Source organism: Trichechus manatus, unplaced genomic scaffold, assembly GCF_000243295.1.
Source record: "Trichechus manatus latirostris isolate Lorelei unplaced genomic scaffold, TriManLat1.0 scaffold00010, whole genome shotgun sequence".
NCBI classification, from domain to species: Eukaryota; Metazoa; Chordata; class Mammalia; order Sirenia; family Trichechidae; genus Trichechus; species Trichechus manatus.
In genome coordinates, this window is record NW_004443946.1 from 15,505,652 (window position 1) to 15,530,089 (window position 24,438).

General features: G+C 37.3%; 1 protein-coding gene across 5 annotated transcripts in view; it reads right to left on the reverse strand.

The window, feature by feature from the left end:
* The window catches only part of PPP2R5E (protein phosphatase 2 regulatory subunit B'epsilon), a 166,277-nt gene that overhangs the window by 39,952 nt on the left and 101,887 nt on the right, over positions 1 to 24,438 (reverse strand). For all 5 annotated transcript variants that reach the window (XM_004370937.2, XM_012560046.2, XM_023726264.1 and 2 more), the window contains 2 exons: positions 8,907 to 9,008; positions 2,888 to 2,980 (listed from right to left, as the gene is read on the reverse strand). In XM_004370937.2, coding sequence (XP_004370994.1) covers positions 2,888 to 2,980; positions 8,907 to 9,008 — 195 coding nt within the window. The remainder of the gene's footprint in view (positions 1 to 2,887; positions 2,981 to 8,906; positions 9,009 to 24,438) is intronic.

Genomic DNA, 24,438 nt, shown 5'->3' on the forward strand with positions numbered 1-24,438 from the left:
GTACTGACTGTTTAATGAGAAACTATTTGTTCTGTAAACCATCTAAAGTACAATAAAAAAAATTTTAAAAAAGCTAACTGCATAATAAACAAGAACAAGGGAAAACACAGCTTTACAGTAACACTGTAAATCTAAATTAGGAGTCAACTAAGGCCACAATCTCAGTATAAAATTGGCAATGTCATGCAACAGCAAGAAGAACTAATGAGACCATCACTTTAAGAAATCTAGCATCCAGGTAAAGGAATGGAAAGCCAATTCTAAACTCTACTGGACTGACAGGCTCGAGGTACTGAAGACAAATGGACATAACCAAAAGATGTTGATGGCTTCAGAAACAAATAAGATTGACAGAACTAAGGACTCAGTCTAGAGCAGAGAACACATACTAACAAGTGGTAGGCTAGATTCAGAAGGCACAGGGATTTAGTTAGCCTGGCAATAACTGAATGAAGAAGAAGCCAAAGCCTCCTTCAATAGGAACCATTATACCTCCTATTGTCTGATACCTGGCTATCAAACTTATTCTGAATAAGTCTATAAGCATTTGAGTTGCAACCACTGTTCTAAAGAAAAAGCCAAGGAGTGAACACAAAAGCTGTGTTCTAAGACCTGAAAGGTTGTGTCTGGGCTGGTGATATACTAATGGATTATTCTGGACAGAATAATGCCAAAATATACAAGGTATAGGCAGGTTCAACGTAAGAACTTTATAACAAAAATTAAGCAAGCTGCCTGTGGATGTGGCCCTTCCTCAATGAAACAGGGTAAACAGAGACCACCCCTTATCAGAGTCTCAGAGGAGACAGGTTCGCTGGGTAAAGAACTAGAGCCAAATCATCTCTTCCAAGCCTGAGTTTCTCCAATGCTTTAATATTACGGGGTTTATTGTCTGCAGTGCCCCTCTACCGTGCAGAGGACACTGTGCTGGGCCTTACAAGCTTTTTCCACTGGCTTCAAGGTAAAATTATAGGACTTACAGTTTCCATGTCAACTAAACACAGGCTTTAACGTAGAATCGCCACCTGATCCTCCCAGGCACTTTAATTCATCATAAATATAAGAGAACATTGTTATTTCATTAGTATTGAAATACAGGCTACCCCTGCCTTGAAGTTATTACAAGTTAGAGTGGGAGGATCAAAGGAGGCATCATGGCATAATTGACAGAAAACCAGACTAGGAAGTATACTTGGGCAACTTGATAATCTACCTAGATCTCATTTTATTCGTGTATAAAAATGGACACAAAAACAAAGCCATCTTCATTCTATAAGACTGCCGCACAATTTAAATTAAATAATGCACGTGAGGTGCTCTGAAAGCTATACGTAAAAATGCATTACTGTCAAGTCTATTCCAACTCATAGCGACCCTAAAGGACAGAGGAGAACTGCCCCACAGTTTTCAAGTAGATTTGAACTGCCGATCTTTTGGTTAGCAGCCTGAGCTCTTAACCACCATACCACCAGGGCTCCTGAAATCTATACACTGCCATATAAATGTGAAGTCCTCTCCACTGTCTGATGATGCATTTTGCCTCTTTAGTATAAGAACCTGGATCAATCTACCTATTTACCCCTTGATCCATGTATCTACCTATCTATTTACATCTCTATCTATGTCTCAAATCTCATTTTTCCAAAGCCTCCCATGTTAAGATGTGAGACATGATTCATCCATGTGGCACCAATATACTCTAAATGTGAAATATAGCTCAATGATCTGCCACCATGCACCTAAGGAGAGAAGGGTGTATGGGTGCTAATGAGCCCCAAGGCAAGGCAGCAGAGCTGCCTTTCAGCTCTGAGTAGACAGATGAACTCAGGATTTGATTCCTCTCAGCCATATTACCCAGGGTGCATCAAGGCCCTCCTTGGTCCTCAGCTCTCTGAAGCTAGCCTGCCCTTGGCATTCTGTTATATTGAACCATATAAACTACTGTTTCTAAAGTGTCAAAAATAGTCAAAATATGGATTATCATTCAACCTAATATATCCACAATTCTGAATTTATAAATTTAATTAGGAAGAGGGAATGAGGTCAACATGAAGGTTATCGGCCTTCAGCCAGGTAAGCCATAGGAAATCAATTTCCTGCCAAATCAATGTTTTAAATATGAAATTCTGCTTATAAGCTCACTAGGAGATAGCTATTCTTTACTAGATGAGGTGTCCCATTCTACAACATTCTATACACTAGTGTGGCTCAAGTATCCATTTTTATAGACACATGACAACAACATGAACAAGGATATGTTACCTAAAAATTCAGTGCCATGAAAGGTCTCAAGTACCTGATAAAAAGGAAGATGCGGTATATGGTTCTAAAATGTGAAATGACAAAGCAGGAAAAATACATGCCCTAAGAATTCCCAAAGAGATAAGTGAGAGTTAATCCCTTTAGAGAAATCTGAAAGGGTTAAGCTATGCTACTTCCTAGCAGTGAAAGCTCATCAGTACCACGACTGATTATTTATTAAAGGTTATTTATGTGCTGCAGTTTGAGCTTGCCTACTAAGTTTTAATAGACTATGCAATAGCTCCTTAAAAATCCTTATACAAATAAAAGTTTTCAAGCTATCTAAAGATTCACACATTTATATAAATGAAATTCTCCTATAATTAAACTTGAAGAAAGAAAACTACAAGGATTTAGGTATTAGCATTCCTTGTTATTAAAAATGTAATTAATTTCCATCACAGTAAATTAAAGAGGTACCTTTCATCTTTAGTGGACAGTAATGGAAACTCACTTATGTATATGTATATTTATTTACTAAGGTGATATAACTGTCATTGCATGATGTTTTAACATTTTGTTTCAAGAGAAAAAGAGAATTAACAACTGAATAACAAACATACACAATTAAAAGAAATTTTCTTACCTGTAATACAAATTTCTGATCTATGTATTTTTTGGCAATGCTGGGTTGGAATTCTTGGCTTTCCAAAAATCGTATGAAAAATTCATATACAAGCTGCAACAAACAGATTACAGTTAATTTCAAAATATGATTCACTGAGAATAGTATTAATAATCACGAAAAGCCTAAACACTAAAACTGTCATCAGGACTTTGGAAAACTTGGATTTTAACATCAACCTACAAGCCCTCCTAGCCTTTCTTGTGGTTCACATTTGCTGTTACATTTTTTAACTTTCTAAATAGAAAATTAGAAAATATAGCCAAACAAAACAATAATAATTTCCCATATTCTCACCATTCTAAGATAACCATTAACATTTTAATGTATATACTTCCACATTTTTCTCTATGCTTCTACAACATACCAGTGTACCAAAAATATATTTTTACATAGTTTTGCAAACTACTCTTATCATTTAAACAATATATTGTGAATGTTTTAAGTCAAAAATATCTAAACCATCGTTCTTAGTAGCTCTGAGTAGTCCATTACACATACTTTACAATGAATAATTCTATTATTCATAATTAATTTAACCAATCTCCTATGCTTTTAAGTTGTCTGTAAATTACTTCTGTATCAAATTATTTTGCAATGTGCGTCATATAGGGCATCAGTGTACACTTGTTCAATTATTTCATGAGAAAATATTTCTAAAAGTGGAACTGCTAGGTCAAAAGATACCTATTTCAGGTTTTTGATACTCAACTTTCCTTACAGAAAATTTATGGTAATTTATACTCCTCCTAGCAAAATATGATGGTGTGGTACAATGTTCTCACCTGCAAAAAGTAAGAAAATGGGCAACTTCAAATAACTCTTCTGATAAACAGTGAGGGATCACTGTTTATGCTTCCTGCATAATAAATTTATGTTAAATGCTCCATTAGATACTGGTGTAGTATACAACAGGAGTCAAGACCAGAGCTTTAAAGAGACAGATGTTGGATCAGAAGCCTACCTCTATCCCTTAGTAACTGTGTAAGCCTTGGCAAGATCTCTTAGTAACTGTGTAAATTACTTAACTTCTCTGAACCTCTGTTCCTTCATCTGCATAATGGGGATGACAATGCCTAGGATTAAATGTGATAATACATGTAAAGCCCTCTGCACAGTGACTAGCACATACCACCACTGTCATTATTGCTTACACCACTGTCATTATTGCTTTCAAACTTTCTGGTCTCCTTTACACTTAAAAATTATTAAGGATTCAAACAGCCTCTGTTTAGATGCTAGATCTCAAATATATGTACTTTATCATTTTAATTTAAAACAATGAAATATACAACATAAATGTGAACATTTTTGTGAAAAATAACTTTATTTTCCAAAACAATACTGAGAAGAGAGGAACTGTTACATTTTTGTAAATCCCTTTAATGTCTCGCTGAGGACAGCTAGATTCTCATCTGCTTCTGTATTCCATCCTCACACAGATCCAGTAATTGAAGAAGGGGAGAGTATTTAATAGTCTTTTCATATAACTGTGGATATTTTTATTTGATACTACACTAAAACTTGACAAACAATAGTTTCTTAAAGGTAGCTACAATGTGGAATCTGAAACCACATTAATAAACTTTTCATACTCTTACAATAAAATTCAATCATCTACCTTGCACTGTGAATGGATCTTTTTATCTGTGCATAGTTTTCTAATATCATTCATTGGCCAGTTAGAAAATACTGGTTCACTAATTATGCAGATCTTTTTAGACACTGTCACATTTAATTATACAGCATTCAAAATAAAACAAAAACAAACAAAAAAACACATTCTTTAAAATCATCTCCAACTTTATCAAAAAAGTCTAAGCTTTTGGAAGGTGCCAAGCTCAAGGTGAGAGATACAAGTTATCCAAGATTCTAATTCTAAATTCTGCTTGAAATCTCTAATTTTAGCAATAAAACAAATACTGTCAATTGTTTTCCTTGTTTGTTTTACAGACAATATCCTCCAAATACCCAAGTTAGAATAACCATAGTTTGTCTGTTAGTTGTTGTTGTTGTTTCAAGTAAAAATATTTTATGGAAAAGTGGCTAGTTTAGCTTGCAACTCGAAACAACTACGCAAATGCTCTCCACCAGGCAACCATCATACTTTGTTCAGTATGCAACAGATTTGCTTTATGCATAATTCCCATTCTGTAACACAGAATACTAAAAAAAATTTAAAAACAAATGTGTACTCAAGGGTCAAGATTTAATAAAATTACAGCTTCTTCAAAGACATTCTTAAGTGTAATCGGCTTTTTTTTTTTTTTTTTTTTTTAATTTTAAGTGCACAGCAGTGAAGAATACAACAACTAACTAGACTAGTTTGGTACAACTGCCTTGATGTGTGCTAAGGCAACAGCAGTTTTACCCACCATGGGTTTTACAACTATTAGGGCAAATATCAACAAAGTGAGAAGAGTAGATAATGTGGTATTATAATAAAAGTAGTTTTGACCTCGTGAGCTAGTGAAAATCAAGTCTCAGGGCACCCCAATGGTCGGCAGATCCCACTGGTCTAAAATGCTTCCTGTAATACTCTCATGACTTAAGGCCCTAAGTTAACACTTAAATTAGATATTCACATCACTAGTGTTTTACTACTTTATGAAACTACATTTTTCTCTTTGAAACTATCTGAATTCAGAAAGACTTCTTTTCCAATGGTCTGAAGGTTGTCAAGTTTTACATGCTCTTCCAGTCAAAAAAAAAACAAAAAATACCAGAGTCCAAACACCTCACAGAAAAGCTTTTTCTTCAATATACTAATCTTTCACCTATTAGTTTTACAAATAGAATGTAACCTTTATTCAAACGATCCTATAAAAGAGGGTTTCATCACTGTTTTATTTCCCACACAGTGGAGAGATTCTCATCTTCCAAGCCTGACTTGTGGGCTGGCAGGGCTTTCCAGTGGGATTGGCAAAGCGCTCTCTCCCCCTTCTGGTCCCTTGAAAGCAGTTATGTTAAAATGGTTTGGTGGAAACACTTCAGACACATTTATTAATAAGAGTAAATTGTTCTCTGCACTTAAGGGACAGGTTTTACCTCAGAATCAAAAATCTCCCCTGAGTTTCTAGAGGGAAAGATTGGGGGTTGGAGAAAATAAATTACTTTACAAGGTTACATAAGTGAATTTTCCAAGGGACATGAATAAAGAGATTTCAGTATTCTTGTGTTTCAATTTCAAGTGTGAAGCATTAAAAAACAATCCCTTAATTATAAATGGAAGTCCTACAAAATCATATTCTACTTGAAAGATAAACCCAATTTCAGAAAATACACAAATAACCATGTTGACTGTGTGATACCAGTTTAAAAGGTACAAATACAGATAACAGAAAAGATCAAATAACACACATACAGTAGGCCCTCTGACAAACTGAATTAAAAATTTGTGGATTTAAGAGGCACTTTTTTCTTTATCTCAAACATTCCCCCCAAAGATTCATGACTTGTTATATATTAAGTGCCATGACTTGTTATAATAAGTGACTTTGTGTATACCACAAATTTAAATCAAAGAAGGGATGTACAGGAACAGTCAATTAGCTGGGCAATAAACCTAGCAAACCACCCAACAACTACATCTCAGTGCAACTTTGTTGTTCTCCATAGTGTCAGATATTTGGTAATAAGCACTTTGCTTCCTTGGGAACTATGGTCCAGAAAAGGAAGCAAACTAGTAACGGTAGAGTTAAGAAACAGTAAAAAAAAAAAAAAAAAAGTCTGAGAAACTACTGTGTTGGGTGAGAAAAATAGATGATTGGATCAATTAAAAAGTAAAATGTTGAATTTAGTGAATGATTCATCATGAACAGAAAAAGAGATTTCTTAAATGTTCAAAGAATGCTGTAGTCAGTATAAAAAACTAACAATGAAAATGCAAAGGTGACTAATTTGTGGAATGAGAATACACAAAGCAAACACAAGACTGTTGAGAAAAGTCAGGAACCTGTCCAGACTTCCATAAAGCAACAGATGGCAAAGGTACCAGGGCAACCAGGGCACCTACTGACCTGAGCTTTACCATGAGTAAAGGCTCATTTCTGTATTTTAAGGGTGGGTTTCCTTCACCTGATCCAGTATTAATTAGCTGACCATATTTCCCCGTAAACTGAAGAAGGGAGGAGAAGGACTATAGGCTAGAACAGACTGTCAGCACAGATGAAACCAGCCCATTTTGGAATACAGTTTGTGACTTCATATCCAAAACGGTACAGGTCTCATCCTCTTTACTCACTGTTAGTTTGGATTTAGAGTTTCAAATGAACTAATGACTAATGTTACTGCAGTGACAACAGTATAATCTAGAGTATTTTTGGTGACAGAATTTAGTTTAATAGGTTCAGAAATTAATTCAGTCCTGTATTTTATAGAGTCATTAAGTATAGGAAGGATTAACTGAAATACTGAGTTCAACTTTATTGTACTTTAGGGGAAATTTATATGCTCTGGTGATCATGATTTGGAGCATTCGAAAGCTCTTGAAAATTGCGAGAGTGGTCTACTGTCTCTTCTCCGGGGTGCAGAGAAGACAAGTTAAACCTTTCAAGACCTTTCTCTCCCTGTTTTCTCAACCATAATATGTGGGGCTTTCCTGAGGAGATAATCATTTTTCTAAGTTTCTCCCAGACTAAACTGCAATTCTTTGAACTGGTGCCAAGCAATAAGAGTAAGACATCACAAGAAAGAAATCCACCCATCCAAAAGGGTAATGGGGGTGGGTGGTAGTTTCTGCCACAATCTGGGATGTACTTATAAAAAGCACAAATTGCAAATAGTATGTCTAGCACCTAAAAAAAAAAAAATCGAACATCTGAGATAGTATATCAACTACAGTGTTTTAATGAATTTACCCAATCTTGGCACTGATAGCAAGTAATACATATGTATAACATGCCTGGGTAAGAGATGAGAAAACAGAGTGCTCCCCTCAAGCTCTCTCCATAACTAGGGGAAATGGCACACTTACGTATCTGCAGCAACCTTGAGTTGCCAAAACGGGACAAGCAAAGTTATAAACTTATGTCAAAAATTCTGAAGTGGAGAAAAAATAAATAAACTATTAGAATATCTCTAGGCCTTATCTCCTTGCTGCACAGTTGTCTGCTATTCAAAAAGTCAACTAACACACTTCTACAAAGACACAGTGGCTTCTGCCTGAGGGTGAGGGTGTACAAGGTTATTTGTCATACTGCCTTTGAGGGCACTCTGACTCTATGGAAAGATGCCTTAGGGGTCATTACATTCAGATTCCCTTGTTTTACTTCTTTGAGAAATGCTGCACTTGAGAGAAGACAGCCAGGAAAGAAAGAGATTAGAAAATGACCAGTATGTATAAGTACATACAATACAGATAGGCCGAGTCTGGGAAAGGAGATACAGGGATGCCCCCAATCCTTCCTGGCACATGAGTATGACTGGAACGCCTGCCTTCTTAGTGCAAGAGAACAAAACTGGCCTTCACACAAGCTTTCCTTCAGCTATTGCTCTTCCTTGCTACATTGTGAAAGAAATAGCTATTGCAATTTGCTTTTGCCCTTCCAGGCTAAAGGAAACACATTTGTGGTTATCATGAAGACAGGCATAAAAAGTCCCCAGGGTAGCTGCTAAAAATGAGATATGTACTCTGTGACCTAATCACATCCAACTGACAATAATGCAAAACAGTCCTGTTCTTGTTTGAGGCTCTAGTGGCAAGATCACACAGAAGCTACAGGACAAGAATGAGCACTGCTGGCTGGGCTTCCAACATGGGAGGAACCACCGTAAAGCATTACATTCAAACATACTATTTCATTCTTTTTGCATCCTAATTATCAAGAGTAAGAAACATGAAAAGCAAGCAATCTCCAGTTTTCCATTAATGTACTTTAATTTGATTTCTTGGTGAATAAAGGCTTTAAAGGAAATCCCATGCTAATTATCTAATGAGTTTATGAACTTTTCTTTTATAACAAATGGTAGTTCAAGGTACCTGTAAGTGTGGCCACGATGCCTCAAGCGTAGGTTCATCTTCTTCTGGATCAAATTCGTTGCTGTCACTGGGAGGGAGAGTTCTGAATATATTGCAAGATACCTAAAAATAAACAAGCAGCAGCGTTAGCTGGAACCCCCTTCTGGCCAGCCTTACACAAGGTCCTCGCAGCCAGCTAAAGGGAACCCAGATGACAGTGCACAGGGAGTACCACCAAACTGGAACCAGAACCTCCTTCTACAGGGCCTGGGGCGAGGACCACCTCTGGGCAAAGCTGGAAATAGTAAAGTAGCTCCTTTCTACCTTCTCTACCAGTACTCCTCCTTACCTGGCCACCCCCATTCCAGATCCCAGTGACTTTATACTCTCCATCAAAGCCTGCTCTTGGGTACTTACCAGTCAAGCAAGCTTCTAATTAACCAATTTACACTAAGATATAAATAACTGCTAATGGGCTTCACATACTTCCCCTCTCAGGCCTATTTGCAATTTGCAAATTAACTGTTAAGCTAATGGTAAAATTTCAGGCATTCACAAAAAAGTAAATAAGAAAAGATATTTCAGAACCTTTCTAACTTCCTTTTAACCAGTTCAACCCTCTGCTGAGAATAGGCATTTCCACCCCAGATATACTGACTCAGAATCTACATTTTAACAAGATTCCCAGGTGGTTCTTATGGATCCCCAGGGTCTTGTTAAAATGTAGGCTCTGATTCAGTATATCTGGGGTGGAAATGCAAATTCTCAACAGGGGGTCAAACCAGACCGAACCAGTTCAAAGCTCTGCCTTAAAATCGTACCTAGTCTGTTCTCAGTTGGTTTACAAAATAGTAACAATGCCCAGCAAAAGACAGATCTGTGGTACAAATTTCCACAAACTAGACAGTCCGTTTTCATAGACAATTTCCAAATTAAATGCGGGCTGTTCAAAGAAAGGCCATAACTGATAACTGCTGAAACAGGACAATGAAAAGTTGAGGATTCATTTTACTACTCTGCTACTTTGCTACATATTCTATGTTTTCTATAGTAAAATGTTTTTAATGCTCTTGTTAACTATTCTCAGGGTTCCTTTTCAATTTTCTATTTCTTGTCCTATTTACTCAGCTATCCTTTCCTAATGACCCAAATATATCTGTAGATTCAAATAAAGTAGGAAAGAAGGGGAAATACATGTAGAAGGCAAGAAGAGGGGGGAAAAAAAGAGAGACTGCACCAGAAGCCTTTGCTAGACTTTCTATATAATGCAGAAAATACTAAGCTAGAATATGCTGCTCTGAGAGAGGAAGAGGAAGAGGCTTATGGGGGCCCATATATTTTGTGTTTATTCATTCACTAAAATATTTATGTCCCTATTATTTGCATACACTGTTCTGGACACTGGGAAAATAGTAGTGAACAAAGCAGATAAAAATCCCTCCCTCATGGAGCTTATATTCTAGTTAAAGTCACTGTTATCCCCATTTCATATCTATAAAAACTGAACCCAGAGTCATACAGCTGGTAAGTAGAAGAGCCTGTATGAACCCAGGCAGTCTGACTCCCAGTCACTGTGACAAACAAGCCCAGACCTCAGAAATACTCCTCTACTCTGAAGAACTACAAAAGTCTTCTGTTGGGCCTCCCAGGCTCTAGTCCTGTCCCCTTCCCATCCATCCTCTACATGCCCTCAACCAGTGTGGTCTCTAAAAGGTAAATGTGAGCATGTAACACACCTGGGTATATACCACAAGAGTTCTCTGCCTTGAGTGGCATCACAATGACCTTGAGAGCTTGTTAAGAGCAGTATCCCAGGACCCCAGTGTGCCCTTGGTAATCTCCTTTTGTAGCAAGTACCTCAGAGAACTGAGGTCCTTGGTCCTCAACCACACTTGGAGAAACACTGGCCACAGCATCATGTCCAGCTCTCGTAAACATGGCCCATATGGTCTGCCCAAGCCTATCTCTTCAGTCTTCTCCTGCCCCACCCTCTTCTCTTCAAACCAGGGCTTCGAACTGGTTCGTTACATTTTGAATCCCTGCTGGGAATTTGCGTTTCCACTCCCAGATATACTGAATCAGAATCTACATTTTTATAAGACCCTGGGAATCCATAAGAATCACATGGGAATTTTGTTAAAATGTAGATTGTGATTCAGTATATTTGGAGTAGAACTGCAAATTCTCAACAAGGGGTCAAACCAAAACAAACCAGTTCAAAGCCCTGCTTCAAACTCCCCAGCTCTCCCTCTCAGTGTTCCTCGTTCCCAGAACTTGCCACGGTTCACTCCTTCACACCTATGTATATTCTGCTCTTTCAGTTGGAATCTGCTTCCACATCTCCCCCATAATCCACTTAACTTTCCAAGCTTGGTTCAGATGTCATCTCCTTTATGGAATCTTACCAGCTATTGATTTATGCTCCCATTATACCCAGAAGTCTTTTTTGTCATAGCACGTATGCTCTTTGAAGCCCATAACCTTTCAATTTTTTAAACGGTATCCTCAGTACCTACCCAGTTGGTTTATTCAGTCATTCAACATTCATTAGGCATTTCAACATGTCAGGCACTGAAGATAAAATGATTAAAAAAAAAAAAAAATCAGGCCACAACCTACTCTCATGGAAATCACATTCTAATATGGAGAAAGAAATAATAAACAGGCAAATAAAATTATTTCACACTGGGATATATGCTATAAAGAAACAAACTGGAAGATGTGTCAAGAGTGACTTGGTGGCAGAGGAAAGGATAACCAGATACAATACACAGAACATCCTCCCTAAGGAGATGATATGAGCTGAAAACAGAGGCATGATAAAGAACTAGCCATTAGGAGTGGCAAAATTCCAGACAGAGCCAACTGTAATTGTAAAGGCACCAAGACAAGAACCATCCCTGGAGAATAAAATGGATAGCAGAGTAGCTAAAGAAACAGGGTGAGGGGAAGGTGGTGATATGTAAGTTTGGGAAAGGAGATTCGATTTTATTTTAAGTGCAATGGGAAGCCATTCGTGGATCTTAAACGGGGAAGTGACATGATCTAATTTTTGTTTAAAACAGAAATCACTCTGGTAGCTATGTACAGAACAGACAGGAAGGGGACAATTTAGAAGGCTGTGAAAGTGGCAAAAGATGATGTTGGCTTGGACTAGGATGGTGGCAGAGAAGACAAAACAAATGAATTGATTCAAAATACATTTTAGAGGTAGTACTTGCTGCTAGATGGATGAGGTAAAGGAAAGAAAAGAACCAAGGGTGAGCCATAGATTTGGGGACATCTACCCAAGATAGAGATGACTACTAAAAATATTCTTTGTTTGCTTGTTTTTGTGGGGGGATTCAGAGAGCCAGTATGACATACGTTACAGGAGCAATAATATAAAGAAGGCAATTAAACATATGAATCTGGACCTTAGGCCAGGTCAGGACTGGAGATATATAGACAGTCATTGGCAAACAGATGATACTTAAAGCCACAGGGCAAATGGATCACCTTGGAAGGGAGTGCATAAAGAGAAGGGAAGGGCTCTTGGGCACTCAACATTTAGAAATCAGGTAGAAGAAAAAGAACCATGGGCCAAGAAAGGAAATAAAAAAGGAGAAGGAGATAGGAGGAAAAGAAAAGCACTAGAGTTTGATGGCCCCAGGAGCTAAGGGAGGAGACTGTTTTAAGAAAGAAGAAAAGAATAGCAGCAAATGCTGCTCAAAGGTTGACTAAGATGAGCACAAAACAGTGTCTACCAGATTTGGCAACAGGAAGGTCTTGAGAGATCTAAAAAGAACAAGAGAGGTAGAGACAAAAGCCAGATGGACAGTGAGATAAACAGTAAACGAGAAATGAGATATTGCAGAGAGTGAGCAAGTACAGACATCTTGGAGAGAATGGCAAAGCACATGAAGTGTCATTCAAACAGCCAAGCCTCTGACCCAGCCTGGCACATACCCAAAAAAACCAAACTCGCTGCCATCGAGTCGATTCTGACCCACAGCGACCCTAAAGGATAGAGAAGAACTGCCTCATAGGGTTTCCAAGGAGCACCTGGTGGATTCGAACTGCCAACCTTCTGGCTAGCAGCTGTAGCTCTTAACTACTATGCTACCAGCGTTTCCATGGTAGGTGCTTAATAAACATGTCATTAATGAGTGAACAGACCATTGCTCCCATCCCTGAGAATCTATCCTAAGAAACTAAGCCAAGACAAAACTAAAAAAAGCTACTTAAAGCTGTTATTTGGAAAATTTTCCAAAAAGTGTAAAACTGTAAATAACATTTATGTCCAACCATCAACTCAGTGGAATACTGTGCAGCATTAAAGATGATGGCTATGTGGAAGCATAAAAATGTTTATAAATAAAGATTTAAGTGGAAAAGGTGATTGAAAATTGTGTGACTATAACTATGAAGATAAGAATGTACATGAATAACTAAATGGAAATAAGAAAAGTACTAAAGTGAGAGAAATACGGATGACTATTTTTTAGGGTGATAAAGAATTAAACTAAACTAGGTAGTTGCTGTTATTCCTCTTGGAACACACCAAATAAGTCCTAACTTTGCAAAATGCGTAAGTTAGAGGCATGCAGTATGTGAGTTATAACTTTAAGTTCAAGATGAAAATGGCCTACTGAAGTTTGTTTTGAACAAGACTATTGCTGTCAGGTAAGAATTAAAAATCAGAGCCTCACAAATGCCTTAGAGCCCAGCTCAAGAGTGAATGATGGAAGAACCGAATGAATGGACCATAGTCTGAGTGTACAGATGAGCTCCAAAATCATGGGTTTAAAACCAGGTCATCCATGGATAAATCCTCTGATTTATCTGCAGCGTTTTGCATGTGTAAGTGTAATGTGAGTCACTGTCTTGATCAGATTCTCAAGACTTCCAAGATTTAAAAATGGTTAAAAACCACTGTCGTAAATGGTAAATATGCTTCCATTAAACCTTCCTTTATCACTGGCAGCCACTTCTGATTTATAGTCCAGGGTTAAATGGACTATTAAATAGGTAATGGCAGTTGCATACTTATACAGATGTATTATAAACGTGAGTAACCACGAGCATCATTCCTCACCATACAGCAGTTTTATAGAGTCTGCATGGCCAGATTAAAACGCATCTAGGTGTTTCTGAAATTGCAAACTGTCTCTATAATATATTTAAATATTCAAGACTCTAGCCCTAAACCTTCTGTTCTATTCATTCAGTAACGGATTATCAAAAATGAACAAAAGAAAGTTTAAAAGTATATTAGGATTTATTTTTCAACCATATTTTTTTAATCTACACTGGTGTCAGTGCAAAGGAAAAAAAAAAAGCTTACAAAATAAATTTCTTGAAGAGGTAGCCTAATTAATTTTCATTAATAAACACTGAATGTTGGAATCTATCTAAAGACCTGAAGGATTGACATGGCCCCAAAAAGAGGCTATAAGGATAGAAAGCAAGGCTGAAAGGATGGGAGGAAAAAGTATTAAAACTTCCATAGCCCCTTCTCAGAGATAGAAAACCTATGATTCAGGGTTCCACTGACTAGCTGCTAAAATCAGATCATGTTGGAAACCATCTCATCCAGCACCTTCATCTTACAAACAAGGAAACTGAGATTTAAAGAGCTTGTGAGTTAAGGTAACATGGAACCATAACAAGAGCTGAGGATTCTCATGCTTCTTTCTCTGATACGCTACTACTCCCAGCAACTCCACCCCTAGACCTGACTGATTCCCTGCCCTGTGTCTTTTTATGATTTTTATTACTCTCTTGTTTTCCCATCACTTTTCTCCAATCATCTCCTTTTTAGGTTTTTGGCCCGCCAGTAGCACTCAATGGCACCCACAGGCAATGAGACCTGAAGATATTCAGGTCTATGTAAGTTGTGGATCTTGCTCAGCTTTAACAAGAAAATATAACAACCTCTTTATCCCCAGTGCCTGGTTCAGACCCCCATTATCAAACATTTTGATTATTGCAATGGTTTTCTTTCTGGTGTTCCTGCTTCTAAATCTCTTCCTCACCTCCTCTCTTCTCATCTCCCCCATTTAGATTTTGAGTCCTTCAATGACTTGTTACTCAGCTCTGAATGCTTGGCACCTAATATACAATAAATGGAAATAACTAGGGTTGCCAGATAAAATACAGGACACTCAGTTAAATCTGAATTTCAGATGAACAATGAATAATTTTTAGCATAGTATACTAAAAAATAATTGTTTATCTAAAATTCAAATTTAACTGAGTGTCCTGTATTCTTATTTGCTAAATCTAGCAACCCTAAAAAAAAGACCAAACTTATATTAATTAAGAACCTCTACTGGTTACACTGAAACCCTGATGGCACAGTGTTAAGAGCTATGGCTGCTAACTAAAAGGTCAACAGTTCAAATCCACCAGCCTTTCCTTGGAAACCCTATGGGGGCAGTTCTACCCTGTCCTATAAGGTCGCTATGAGTTGGAATCAACTTGACAGCAATAGGTTTTCATTTTGGTACTGGTTACAATTCAGTTGTTATTCAGAACTACCACTGTCAGTCACTGCGGGAGAGGAGGAGGGCATGGGACAGTACTGCAGGGAAGGTCTAGGACCTAATGGAACTATGGAGCAAAAAAAAAGTTCAAAGTCTTGGCCAAAAGTCAAAGAGGGAAATTACTGCAGAAAAAAATAACTCACTGTCTCCCGCCTCTTTACATCCACAGAAACTACTAATTTTATGCCATGACTTCTGTAGACATTTCATTGTTGTTGTTTTTTGAGAAAAATGACTAGCACATTATAAAAGAATAGTGTGCCGCTAGCACCTAATAGGCACTTACTAAATATCTGCCAAGAAGATTAACATTGAACAAAACAGAAGGTAAGGATAATGCAGTTGGAGTTATTTAAAACAAACAAAAAAACCTAATGAAAGCTTTTGATTTCCTTTGTGTATTTGTTAGCACTATTAATATTTATTCAGAAATTTTACAACTCTATCAGTAATATATTCTCTAAGAACAGCACTAGCCATTAGTAAAATCAGAAAAGTCAACCCCTATAGCATAGTGGTTATGAGTTTGGCTGCTAACCAAAAGGTCGGCAGTTCAAATCCACCAGGCGTTCCTTGGAAACCCTATTGGGCAGTTCTACTCCGTCCTACGGGGTCACTATGGGTCGGAATCGACTTGATGGCAACAGGTTTGGTTGTTTTTTTTTTAAATGTATAAAAGGCTTTGGTAAACCAGACATGTAATGTGATCAGGGGCCACTGGTACTATAGTGGTACAAGTCAACTTAAATCATCTTGTCTTTGCTTTACAATATACTTTCCAGAATGATTTGGGTATCATCTTTCTTGGATAAAAGCAGGTGAACTAGCTGGCCTCAAGAACGATTTTCCCCCTTTTATCTGTGAAACTATAATTTCATACAATTATGTAATACTTGGAGCAGATCAATTCTGAATACTAAAATAATAGCCTCATAGCTATAAAATGAGTTTTCTTAAGATAATATCTAAAAGGTAAATTTCTAACAAAGAAGAACTACATGACTAGCATTAAATAGAGAACATTCTTACAAACTGAAAGGTGCCATTATTTCTTTAGTATTATTCATATTAAAATCTCATACAAGTAACAATTTCAGTGATATCCCTAAATTTTCATTCAGTGTAATTATTCACTCTTTCACTCATTCAGTAATCTATCATGTAATTGGAAAAAATACCAAAATGATTTAAAACATTTAGGACCAGAGGAGGACCAGTAAATGCAACGTTGAAGCTAGATCATCAAGCATTATTCTCATACTATTTTGTGTTAACACAAAACACTAAACAGATATAGTAAAACTGGATCTTGCAAGAAAATAGGAAAATCTCATAGCAGTATTTCAGAACATCTACCATAGATGCAATTTTTAAAATAATTATATATGAAACAAAAAATGTGAACATAAGCAATACTTATTTAAAACCTCTAAAACAGACATATGAACACAGAAGACTATTTCCAAACATGCTAGAAATTTGTACTAAATATTCAAACTCTAAGAATAAGGACTAAAATTCTTACAAAATTTGCCTAGATACTTGGCTTACACAGAATAATACAATAATAAATAACATAATAAATAATAAAAAACATATATACGATATAACACCAAATTTAAAAATTCTTAATGGTCCTAGTGATAAAGAACCTCTCAGATTTATTGACCTCACCCTCAGCCCCTTTGAGGAAGTGATTATAGATAAATATTAATAAATTTTAAAAAGGAAAAAAATCCCAAAGCATTTGTAATTATACTCAAGGGACTCAGTTAAAATTTTGACTCTAAGTCCCTTGAGCCAATAAATATCTTTTAATCTGTTGCTTAATTAGGAAACAAATGGCAAAATTTTTAAACTTTCAATTAACACTTAATTTAATTCACTGGCAATTTGTTCAATCAATTACCACAATGAATCCACTGTAGTTTCCACTTCAGTCTAAGTATAAAGTCTCTTTTAAAGTCTCACCATCTATGTGACTGAACATGGTTGTTTACAAGTTATCTGCATTTGTGAGAACATGAAAATCCCTCATTCTAGTGTAAAAGCAAGTCCTTAGCAACTAAATTCTAAAATGCAAAAATTTAAATCAGTACAACATCTTAGATTATGGGCCATTCACTACAGGTCTAAATTTATTCTCTAATATATTCAATATGTAATTATCACTGCTACATAATATTATTAACACAATTATAATTTTCAGATAAGAATTTTCAGTAGTTATTATTCCAAACATATTCACTTAAGTTAAATATGATTCCTTGACCCAAACAATATCCACAATGTCCTTGTTTATCATAAGTGCAGGTCTCAGGGGCACAATGGGAACTATTGGAAATACCATCAAATGTTGGTTTGGTCAAGCCACTCCAGCAAGGATATCTACATTTTTATCATAAAACCACATTTGTGGACAAAAGTCCGTATCTTTGAGAAAACATTCACTGAATCAAAAACAAAGTGCATCATTTACACAGGGCTAAGAAACATGCACTTGTGACAGTATGAGATTTGTGTTACAACCAGGGCTTCAAACTGGTCGGTTCTGGTTCAAACCCCTGCTGAGAATTTGCATTTCCACCCCACATATACTGAATCTGAATCTACATTTTTAACAAACTCCCCAGGTGATTCTTATGTATGATAAATTTTGAGAACCACTGCTCTACTAGTAGAGCCCTGGTGGCACCGTGGTTAAGAGCTACGGGTGCTAGCCAAAAGGTCAGCAGTTCAAATCCATCAGCTGCTCCTTGGAAACTCTATGGGGAAGTTCTACTCTGACCTATAGGGTCGCTATGAGTCGGAATCAACTCCACCACAACAGGAACGGGCTCTACTAGTTGTTCTCAGAATTGGTCCCTAACCAGTAGCATTAGCATTGCCTAGGAACTTGTTAGAAATGCAAATTATCAGCAGGGGTTCGAACCTGAACAAACCACTGTGAAGCCCTAGTTACAACAACTGAAATTCTATAAGAGGATTTAAAAGGAGATTTCTAAAAGTCAGTAATTACAGCATTATTATTGTTACACATTCACTGTCATATTTTAAATCTGTATTAGCAGGGCTTTCTAGAATATAGCAGCTATTCTTTTAAGCCTGATTTTTAAAATGAGGTAGAAAGAACATCTTCAGATGTTCTCAAGCTTTACGGGCAGCTGAAGAAAGAGAATAACTTTAAAAAAAAAAAAATGAAAAGAAGTTTAGAAAATTATACAGCCCAATCAGAATTTTTAAATATGTATAAAGACCAGATTAAAGTAATAGAAATTTTGGGCATGTGTAAACAGTTAAGTGCTCGACTACTAGCCAACAGCATGGCAGTCTGAATCCACTCAGAGGCACCTGGGAAGATAGGCCTGGCGATCTGCTTCCAAAAGGTCACAGTCTTGAAAACCCTAGGGAGCAGTTCTACTTTACACACATGGCGGTCACCATGAGTCGGAATCAACTCAATGGCAACTAACAACAACAATTTTCCTAACTCACTAAGAATGTCATCATTTTTATTTACATTTCCTTTATCAGGTATTTCTTTTGTAATCTACTAGGTATTCACAATGTACAGATTCATATAGACTGGGAAAAAATCTGTTTTTATTACTGTAGTCATATTTAGTTGATAACTTACGATGAAATGGTATAACTGGACTTATAATACACTGATTATTTCTGCAAATAATTTGTCCCCTTTAGACGCTGAGTTTCTGGAAGGATCAGAATGTTGCCAATTTTAAGGAAGAAAGGAATCTGTCACAAGAGATCAAAAACAGAGAATCAATACAATTTGAATACAGATCAAATGTAAATACAAGGCATGATTTTGATGAATACATCAATACTTAGTTATACAGGGGCAACAGGAGAAACTGGGGGATGGAAAATATTTTATGGGAGCAGTAACTTTTGTTCTACTCTCTTTAATTTGTCACATGGTCATCAAATGAGAGAGATGTCACAAAGACAGGAAAAGAGAAGAGATTGAGAAAAAAAGAAACAAAAAAGGGGAGAAAACATTTGGGCTGGGTACCCTCCATATATAGTGATCATCAAGGTCAAACTAGTATATGGAAGTTCGTAGAAGCTGTATTTGTTAACACCCCCAAAGTGGAAGTAACCCAAATTTCACCAATAGTAGAACAGACAAGTAAATTATAATATATGCATATAATGGGATATTAAATAGTCAGGAAAACGAATAAACAGCTATTATATAAAACAACATGAATGCATCTCACACACATAATACTGAAAGAAGATCCAAAAGAAAACATACTGTATGATTCCATTTATATAAAGTTCAAAACCTGGCAAAAAGAATCAATGGTATTAATGTCAGGATAGTGGCAGGAGCGAGGACTCAAATCCAGAAAGCCTGTGCTCTTAACACCTACATCATGTGATCTTTAGCTGCCTAGTCATATTTAAAATGGGAGTTCTGTATGAGAGGGTGGCACTAATTGACTACTGGGTTTGCCTGAAGTGAGACTGGATGGGCTATGTCTTTATCACCATCACCCTTTCACCCTAATAACGCTTCCCCTTCAATTCGTGTCTTTACGTCTTTTCTCTTGAGCTTATCTGATTCTCTAGAGAAGAATCATCCATCTCTTGACAAGACAGCATAAGTGATCTGGAAGTTCAGTAGGAGAGAAGGCTGAGGATCTTCCCATTGAATGTGGTCCTCTACTTTCAGAAAGGTACCCACTGTTCTCAGCTGTGCTTAATGTCCCCAAGATGAGATTCCCTCCAGTTTAGCCTCTCCAGGGCATAAACCTTTTTTTTTTGGCTGGGATTTGGGAGGAGAAGTCGACTAGCTAGCTGGCTGGTTTTGGAGGGATGGGGCAGAATCAGTAGTTCCAACCACTTCATATACAGATGTTCCACCAAATCTCCTGCTTTTACTCCCACACACCTTTACTTGGAGAGGTATCTTTCTAGTTCTTCCTGGAGCTAATGTGGTGTGAGCTGCCCACTTCTAGACTTCCCTTGCTGCTGCTTAGGGTGCAGTTTTCTCTGATCAGCCAAGGCAGTGACCACCATTGCTTTCCAGCTTCCAAAATGTTGATTCTAAGATCTTGATCGTTGTTCTTGTGTGTTTTACCTCTTTTCAGTAATTATAGTGAGATTTCAGGAGGTAAAGGAAATAAACATATGCATGTGTTTAATCCACCATCTTTTAAGAATGTGGCAGCTGGCCTGGTGGAAGACCCAATAACCTGCAATATGCAGATGACACAACCTGGCTTGCTGAAAGTGAAGAGGACTTGAAGCACTTACTGACGAAGATCAAAGTCTACAGCTTTCATTATGGATTGCACCTCAAAATAAAGAAAACGAAAATCCTCACAACTGGACCAATAAGCAACATCATGATAAACTAAGAAAAGATTAACGTTGTCAAGGAGTTCATTTTACTTGGATTCACAATCAACGCCCATGGAAGCAGCTGTCAAGAAATCAAATGATGCATTGCATTGGGCAAATATGCTACGAAAGACCTCTTTGAGGTGTTAAAAAGCAAAGATGTCACTTTGAGAACTAAGGTGCGCCTGTCCCAAGCCACAGTATTTTCAACCACCTCGTGTGCGTGCAAAAGCCGGACAGTGAATAAGGAAGACCAAAGAAGAACTGATGCCTCTGAATTACAGCGTTGGCAAGGAATACTGACTATACCATGGACTGCCAGAGGAACAACAATTCTGTGTTTGAAGAAATACAGTCGAAGTGCTCCTTGGAAGTGAGAACGGCGAGACTGCGCCTCACATACTTTGGACATGTTATTAGGAGGGACCAATCCCTGAAGAAGGACATCATGCTTGGTAGAGGGTCAGTGAAAAAAAGGAAGACCCTTGACAAGATGGACTGACACAGCAGCTGCAACAACGGGCTCAAACGTGGGAACAACTGTGAGGACAGCACAGGACCCGGCAATGTTTCGTTCTGTTGTATGTGTGGTCGCTTTGAGTCGGAACCGAGTAGGTGGCACCTAACAACAACAATCCACCATATTTACTCAAAAGTTAGCAAGTACTCCCTATTAAATTGTTCCGTCCATTCTCCAGTACCTTCTGCTAATTCAAGTAATTTAATTTTCTTCTGCAAATATGTCATCCCTTTATAGTGAGAAAGAGTCCAGTAGAACAGTAAGAAAGCCAAATGGCAGCTACTCTAATCTTATATACCCATTGCCATTGAGTCGATTCTGACTCATTGAGTCCCTACAGGACAGAGGAGAACTGCCTCATAGGGTTTCCAAGGCTGTATGTAATCTTTACGGAAGCAGACCGCCACATCTTTCTCCCATGGAGCAGCTCTTGAGTTCAAATTGCTGACCTTTTTGGTTAGCGGTCGAGCGCTTGACCACTGCACCACCAAACCTTGACCAAAGTAAAATGAGAGATCTCCACATCAATTTTCTTTCTCAGAATTAGCACCAACCACATTAGCAGGTCTTAGTGTGAAGCAAAATAAAAAAGTAAAACACATTCTGGATACCGGGAAACTGAATATAGAATTTAAATGAATGCCTCAAAGTCATCATTTCATCCAATGAACAAGCACATGAATCTCAAAAGAAAAAAAAAATTCAGGACTAGAACTGAAGACAGAGAAAGAGCATGCTGCTCTTCCCTCAATACTCAGTTCTCTATCACTTTTTCCACTATGACCTCTGTCACAGATGTCTTTCATTCCATTTTTTCCAGTTACATCACAGTAGCCCAGACATCTCACTACCATCTCAAATTCAATCCAGTCAAAACCAGTCTCATCAATATTGGTTCCCTCCTTCCCCCTAAAAGCAAATTCCCTTCCCACCTTCTCCATTCTGTCATTATTCTTCTAACTCTTTGGGGTCTTCTTTAACTCTTCCTTCCTCTTAACTGTTATATGCTATTTGTCAACAAGTCCTTTTATTTATTCCTTCAAAATGCCTCTTTGATGCTCATGGTGATATTACTCTTAACAGTGTAAAGCTGGAAACAATTTAAATGTTCCAAGATGGAAAGACAATTAAGTAAACAATGGTACATACACATAATGGAAGGTTAGGGAGTCATTAAAATGATGTTTAAAAAAGGTATTTAGTTACATGAAAGCATGTTTATATCACAATGCTGAAGAAACAAAGAAGCAGACTCCAAAATTATGTATATGGTAAGATTAGAATTATGTTTTTATTTTTTTGTTTGTTATTTAAAGGAAAAACAGGAAAGGGGTACAAGGAAATTTTCTGTGGTAATGGCAATGCTTTAGATCTTGTTTAGAGTGATGGTTACACAAGTACATATGATTGTTAAATTCATTGAACATTCAATGCCTAAGACCTGTTCTTAAAATTTTATTGCATGTTAAGCATATCTAATTTTTTAAGGGAAAAAACTCATTAAAAAAAAAAAACAACTAGCGGTCACAAAAGGACAAATATTGTACGATTCCACTTATATGAAATATCTAGAAATAGAACAGGCAAATGTATACAGACCTAAGGTTATTAGTGGTTACCAGGGGAAGATAAGAGGAAGGGGGGAATGGGGACTCAATGCTTAGGAAATACTGAGCTTCTGTGAAGGGTGATTGAAAACGTTGGAAAAGGATAATGGTGATGACTGCACAACACGATAAATACAATTAATGTCACTAAATTGTATATGTGGAGAATGCTGAAATGACAAATGTTTTTTGTTATATACATATTTACCATAACAACAATTTAAAAAAACACAGACTAGGAGGAAATCGGCCAAAAGACTGAATTTAAATAATGAAACTCTGGGTAATTTTTTTTCTATCTTCCAAATTTTCTTTGATGAGCATGAGGGAAAAAGTATAGGCGATGGGGGGATCCTTTACATGTTCTTCTCAATTTCCTCTTAGTTTGCCAAGATCTCACAAGATTAGGACACCAGCCCTCTGGCTAGACGCTAAGACTTCATTTCTCCTCACCCCCTCAGGCCACTCTGGGTTAAGTCTGGTAGCCTAATCCTCCTTAAAGGAGCTGGCAGAGGGCACAGACTTCCTTTGAAGGGGCTGGAGAAAGAAAAATCAGAGTACCATTTACATCTCACCTCCCTGTTCAAAAATCTTTAGCAACTCTGCTCTCTGTAAAATTAAGTTAAACCTTCTCTAGTTAGCTTGCCAAGCCCTCCTAATCTAGACCCATCCCTGCCTCCCCACCTTATTACCCACAAACTCCACCCACAAGCCCTCTACTCCCATTAGACTTCTATTTCAAGATTAAGCTTGGCTCAAAATAAGACTTTTTGTCTGCTGAAATGGTGACAGTAATGTTAAATTATCTCTAGATTCTGTTATCCCCACACAAAATCATCACAGGGAAATTATATTTCACGCACAGAGACAACTATATCACACTGTCTCCAAAATTGGAATTGTAGCAGTGAATCCAAAAGTGAAGACTGTTGATATTAAATCTTGGAATCCAAAAATAGAGGTGTAAACACTGCAACAGTCATAGTGCTTACGGTGTATAAATACAGCACAGTCCCTCCTATTGCTGGCGTTCGAAGTCAAGCACTTATGCTCCACACACAGGCTAGCCATGTGATACCAGGTCTTTGCTACATTTCGTTGTCCATGGACCGTGGGTCCTAAATCCCAGAAAGTTACTAAAACTGGTAAATTAAGTGACTAAGAGCCAAAGTGCACAATTTAATAAAAACAATATCAACACAGGGCTTTTTGGAGAGAACATATTCTAACATCTGGTTTAAACACTTCCATGGTTCAAAATCAGCTAATGCTAAAAAGAAAAATGAAACCTCTTGAATTTTGAATTAAAAAATAAAACACAAAACACTTGAGGCCCCAGACACAAGTTTCTGGTTATTAGAGGGTATGCATTCTTATTTGAAATCACTAAAAATAAACAGGAAACTAAACGGCCAAAACTAATGATCTCTCTTCTCCTCCTCTCCCTCTACTCCTCCCTCTCCCCTTCTTCCCTCCCCCTCCGTGTGTGTGTGTGTGTGTGTGTGTGTGTGTGTGTGTGTGTGTGT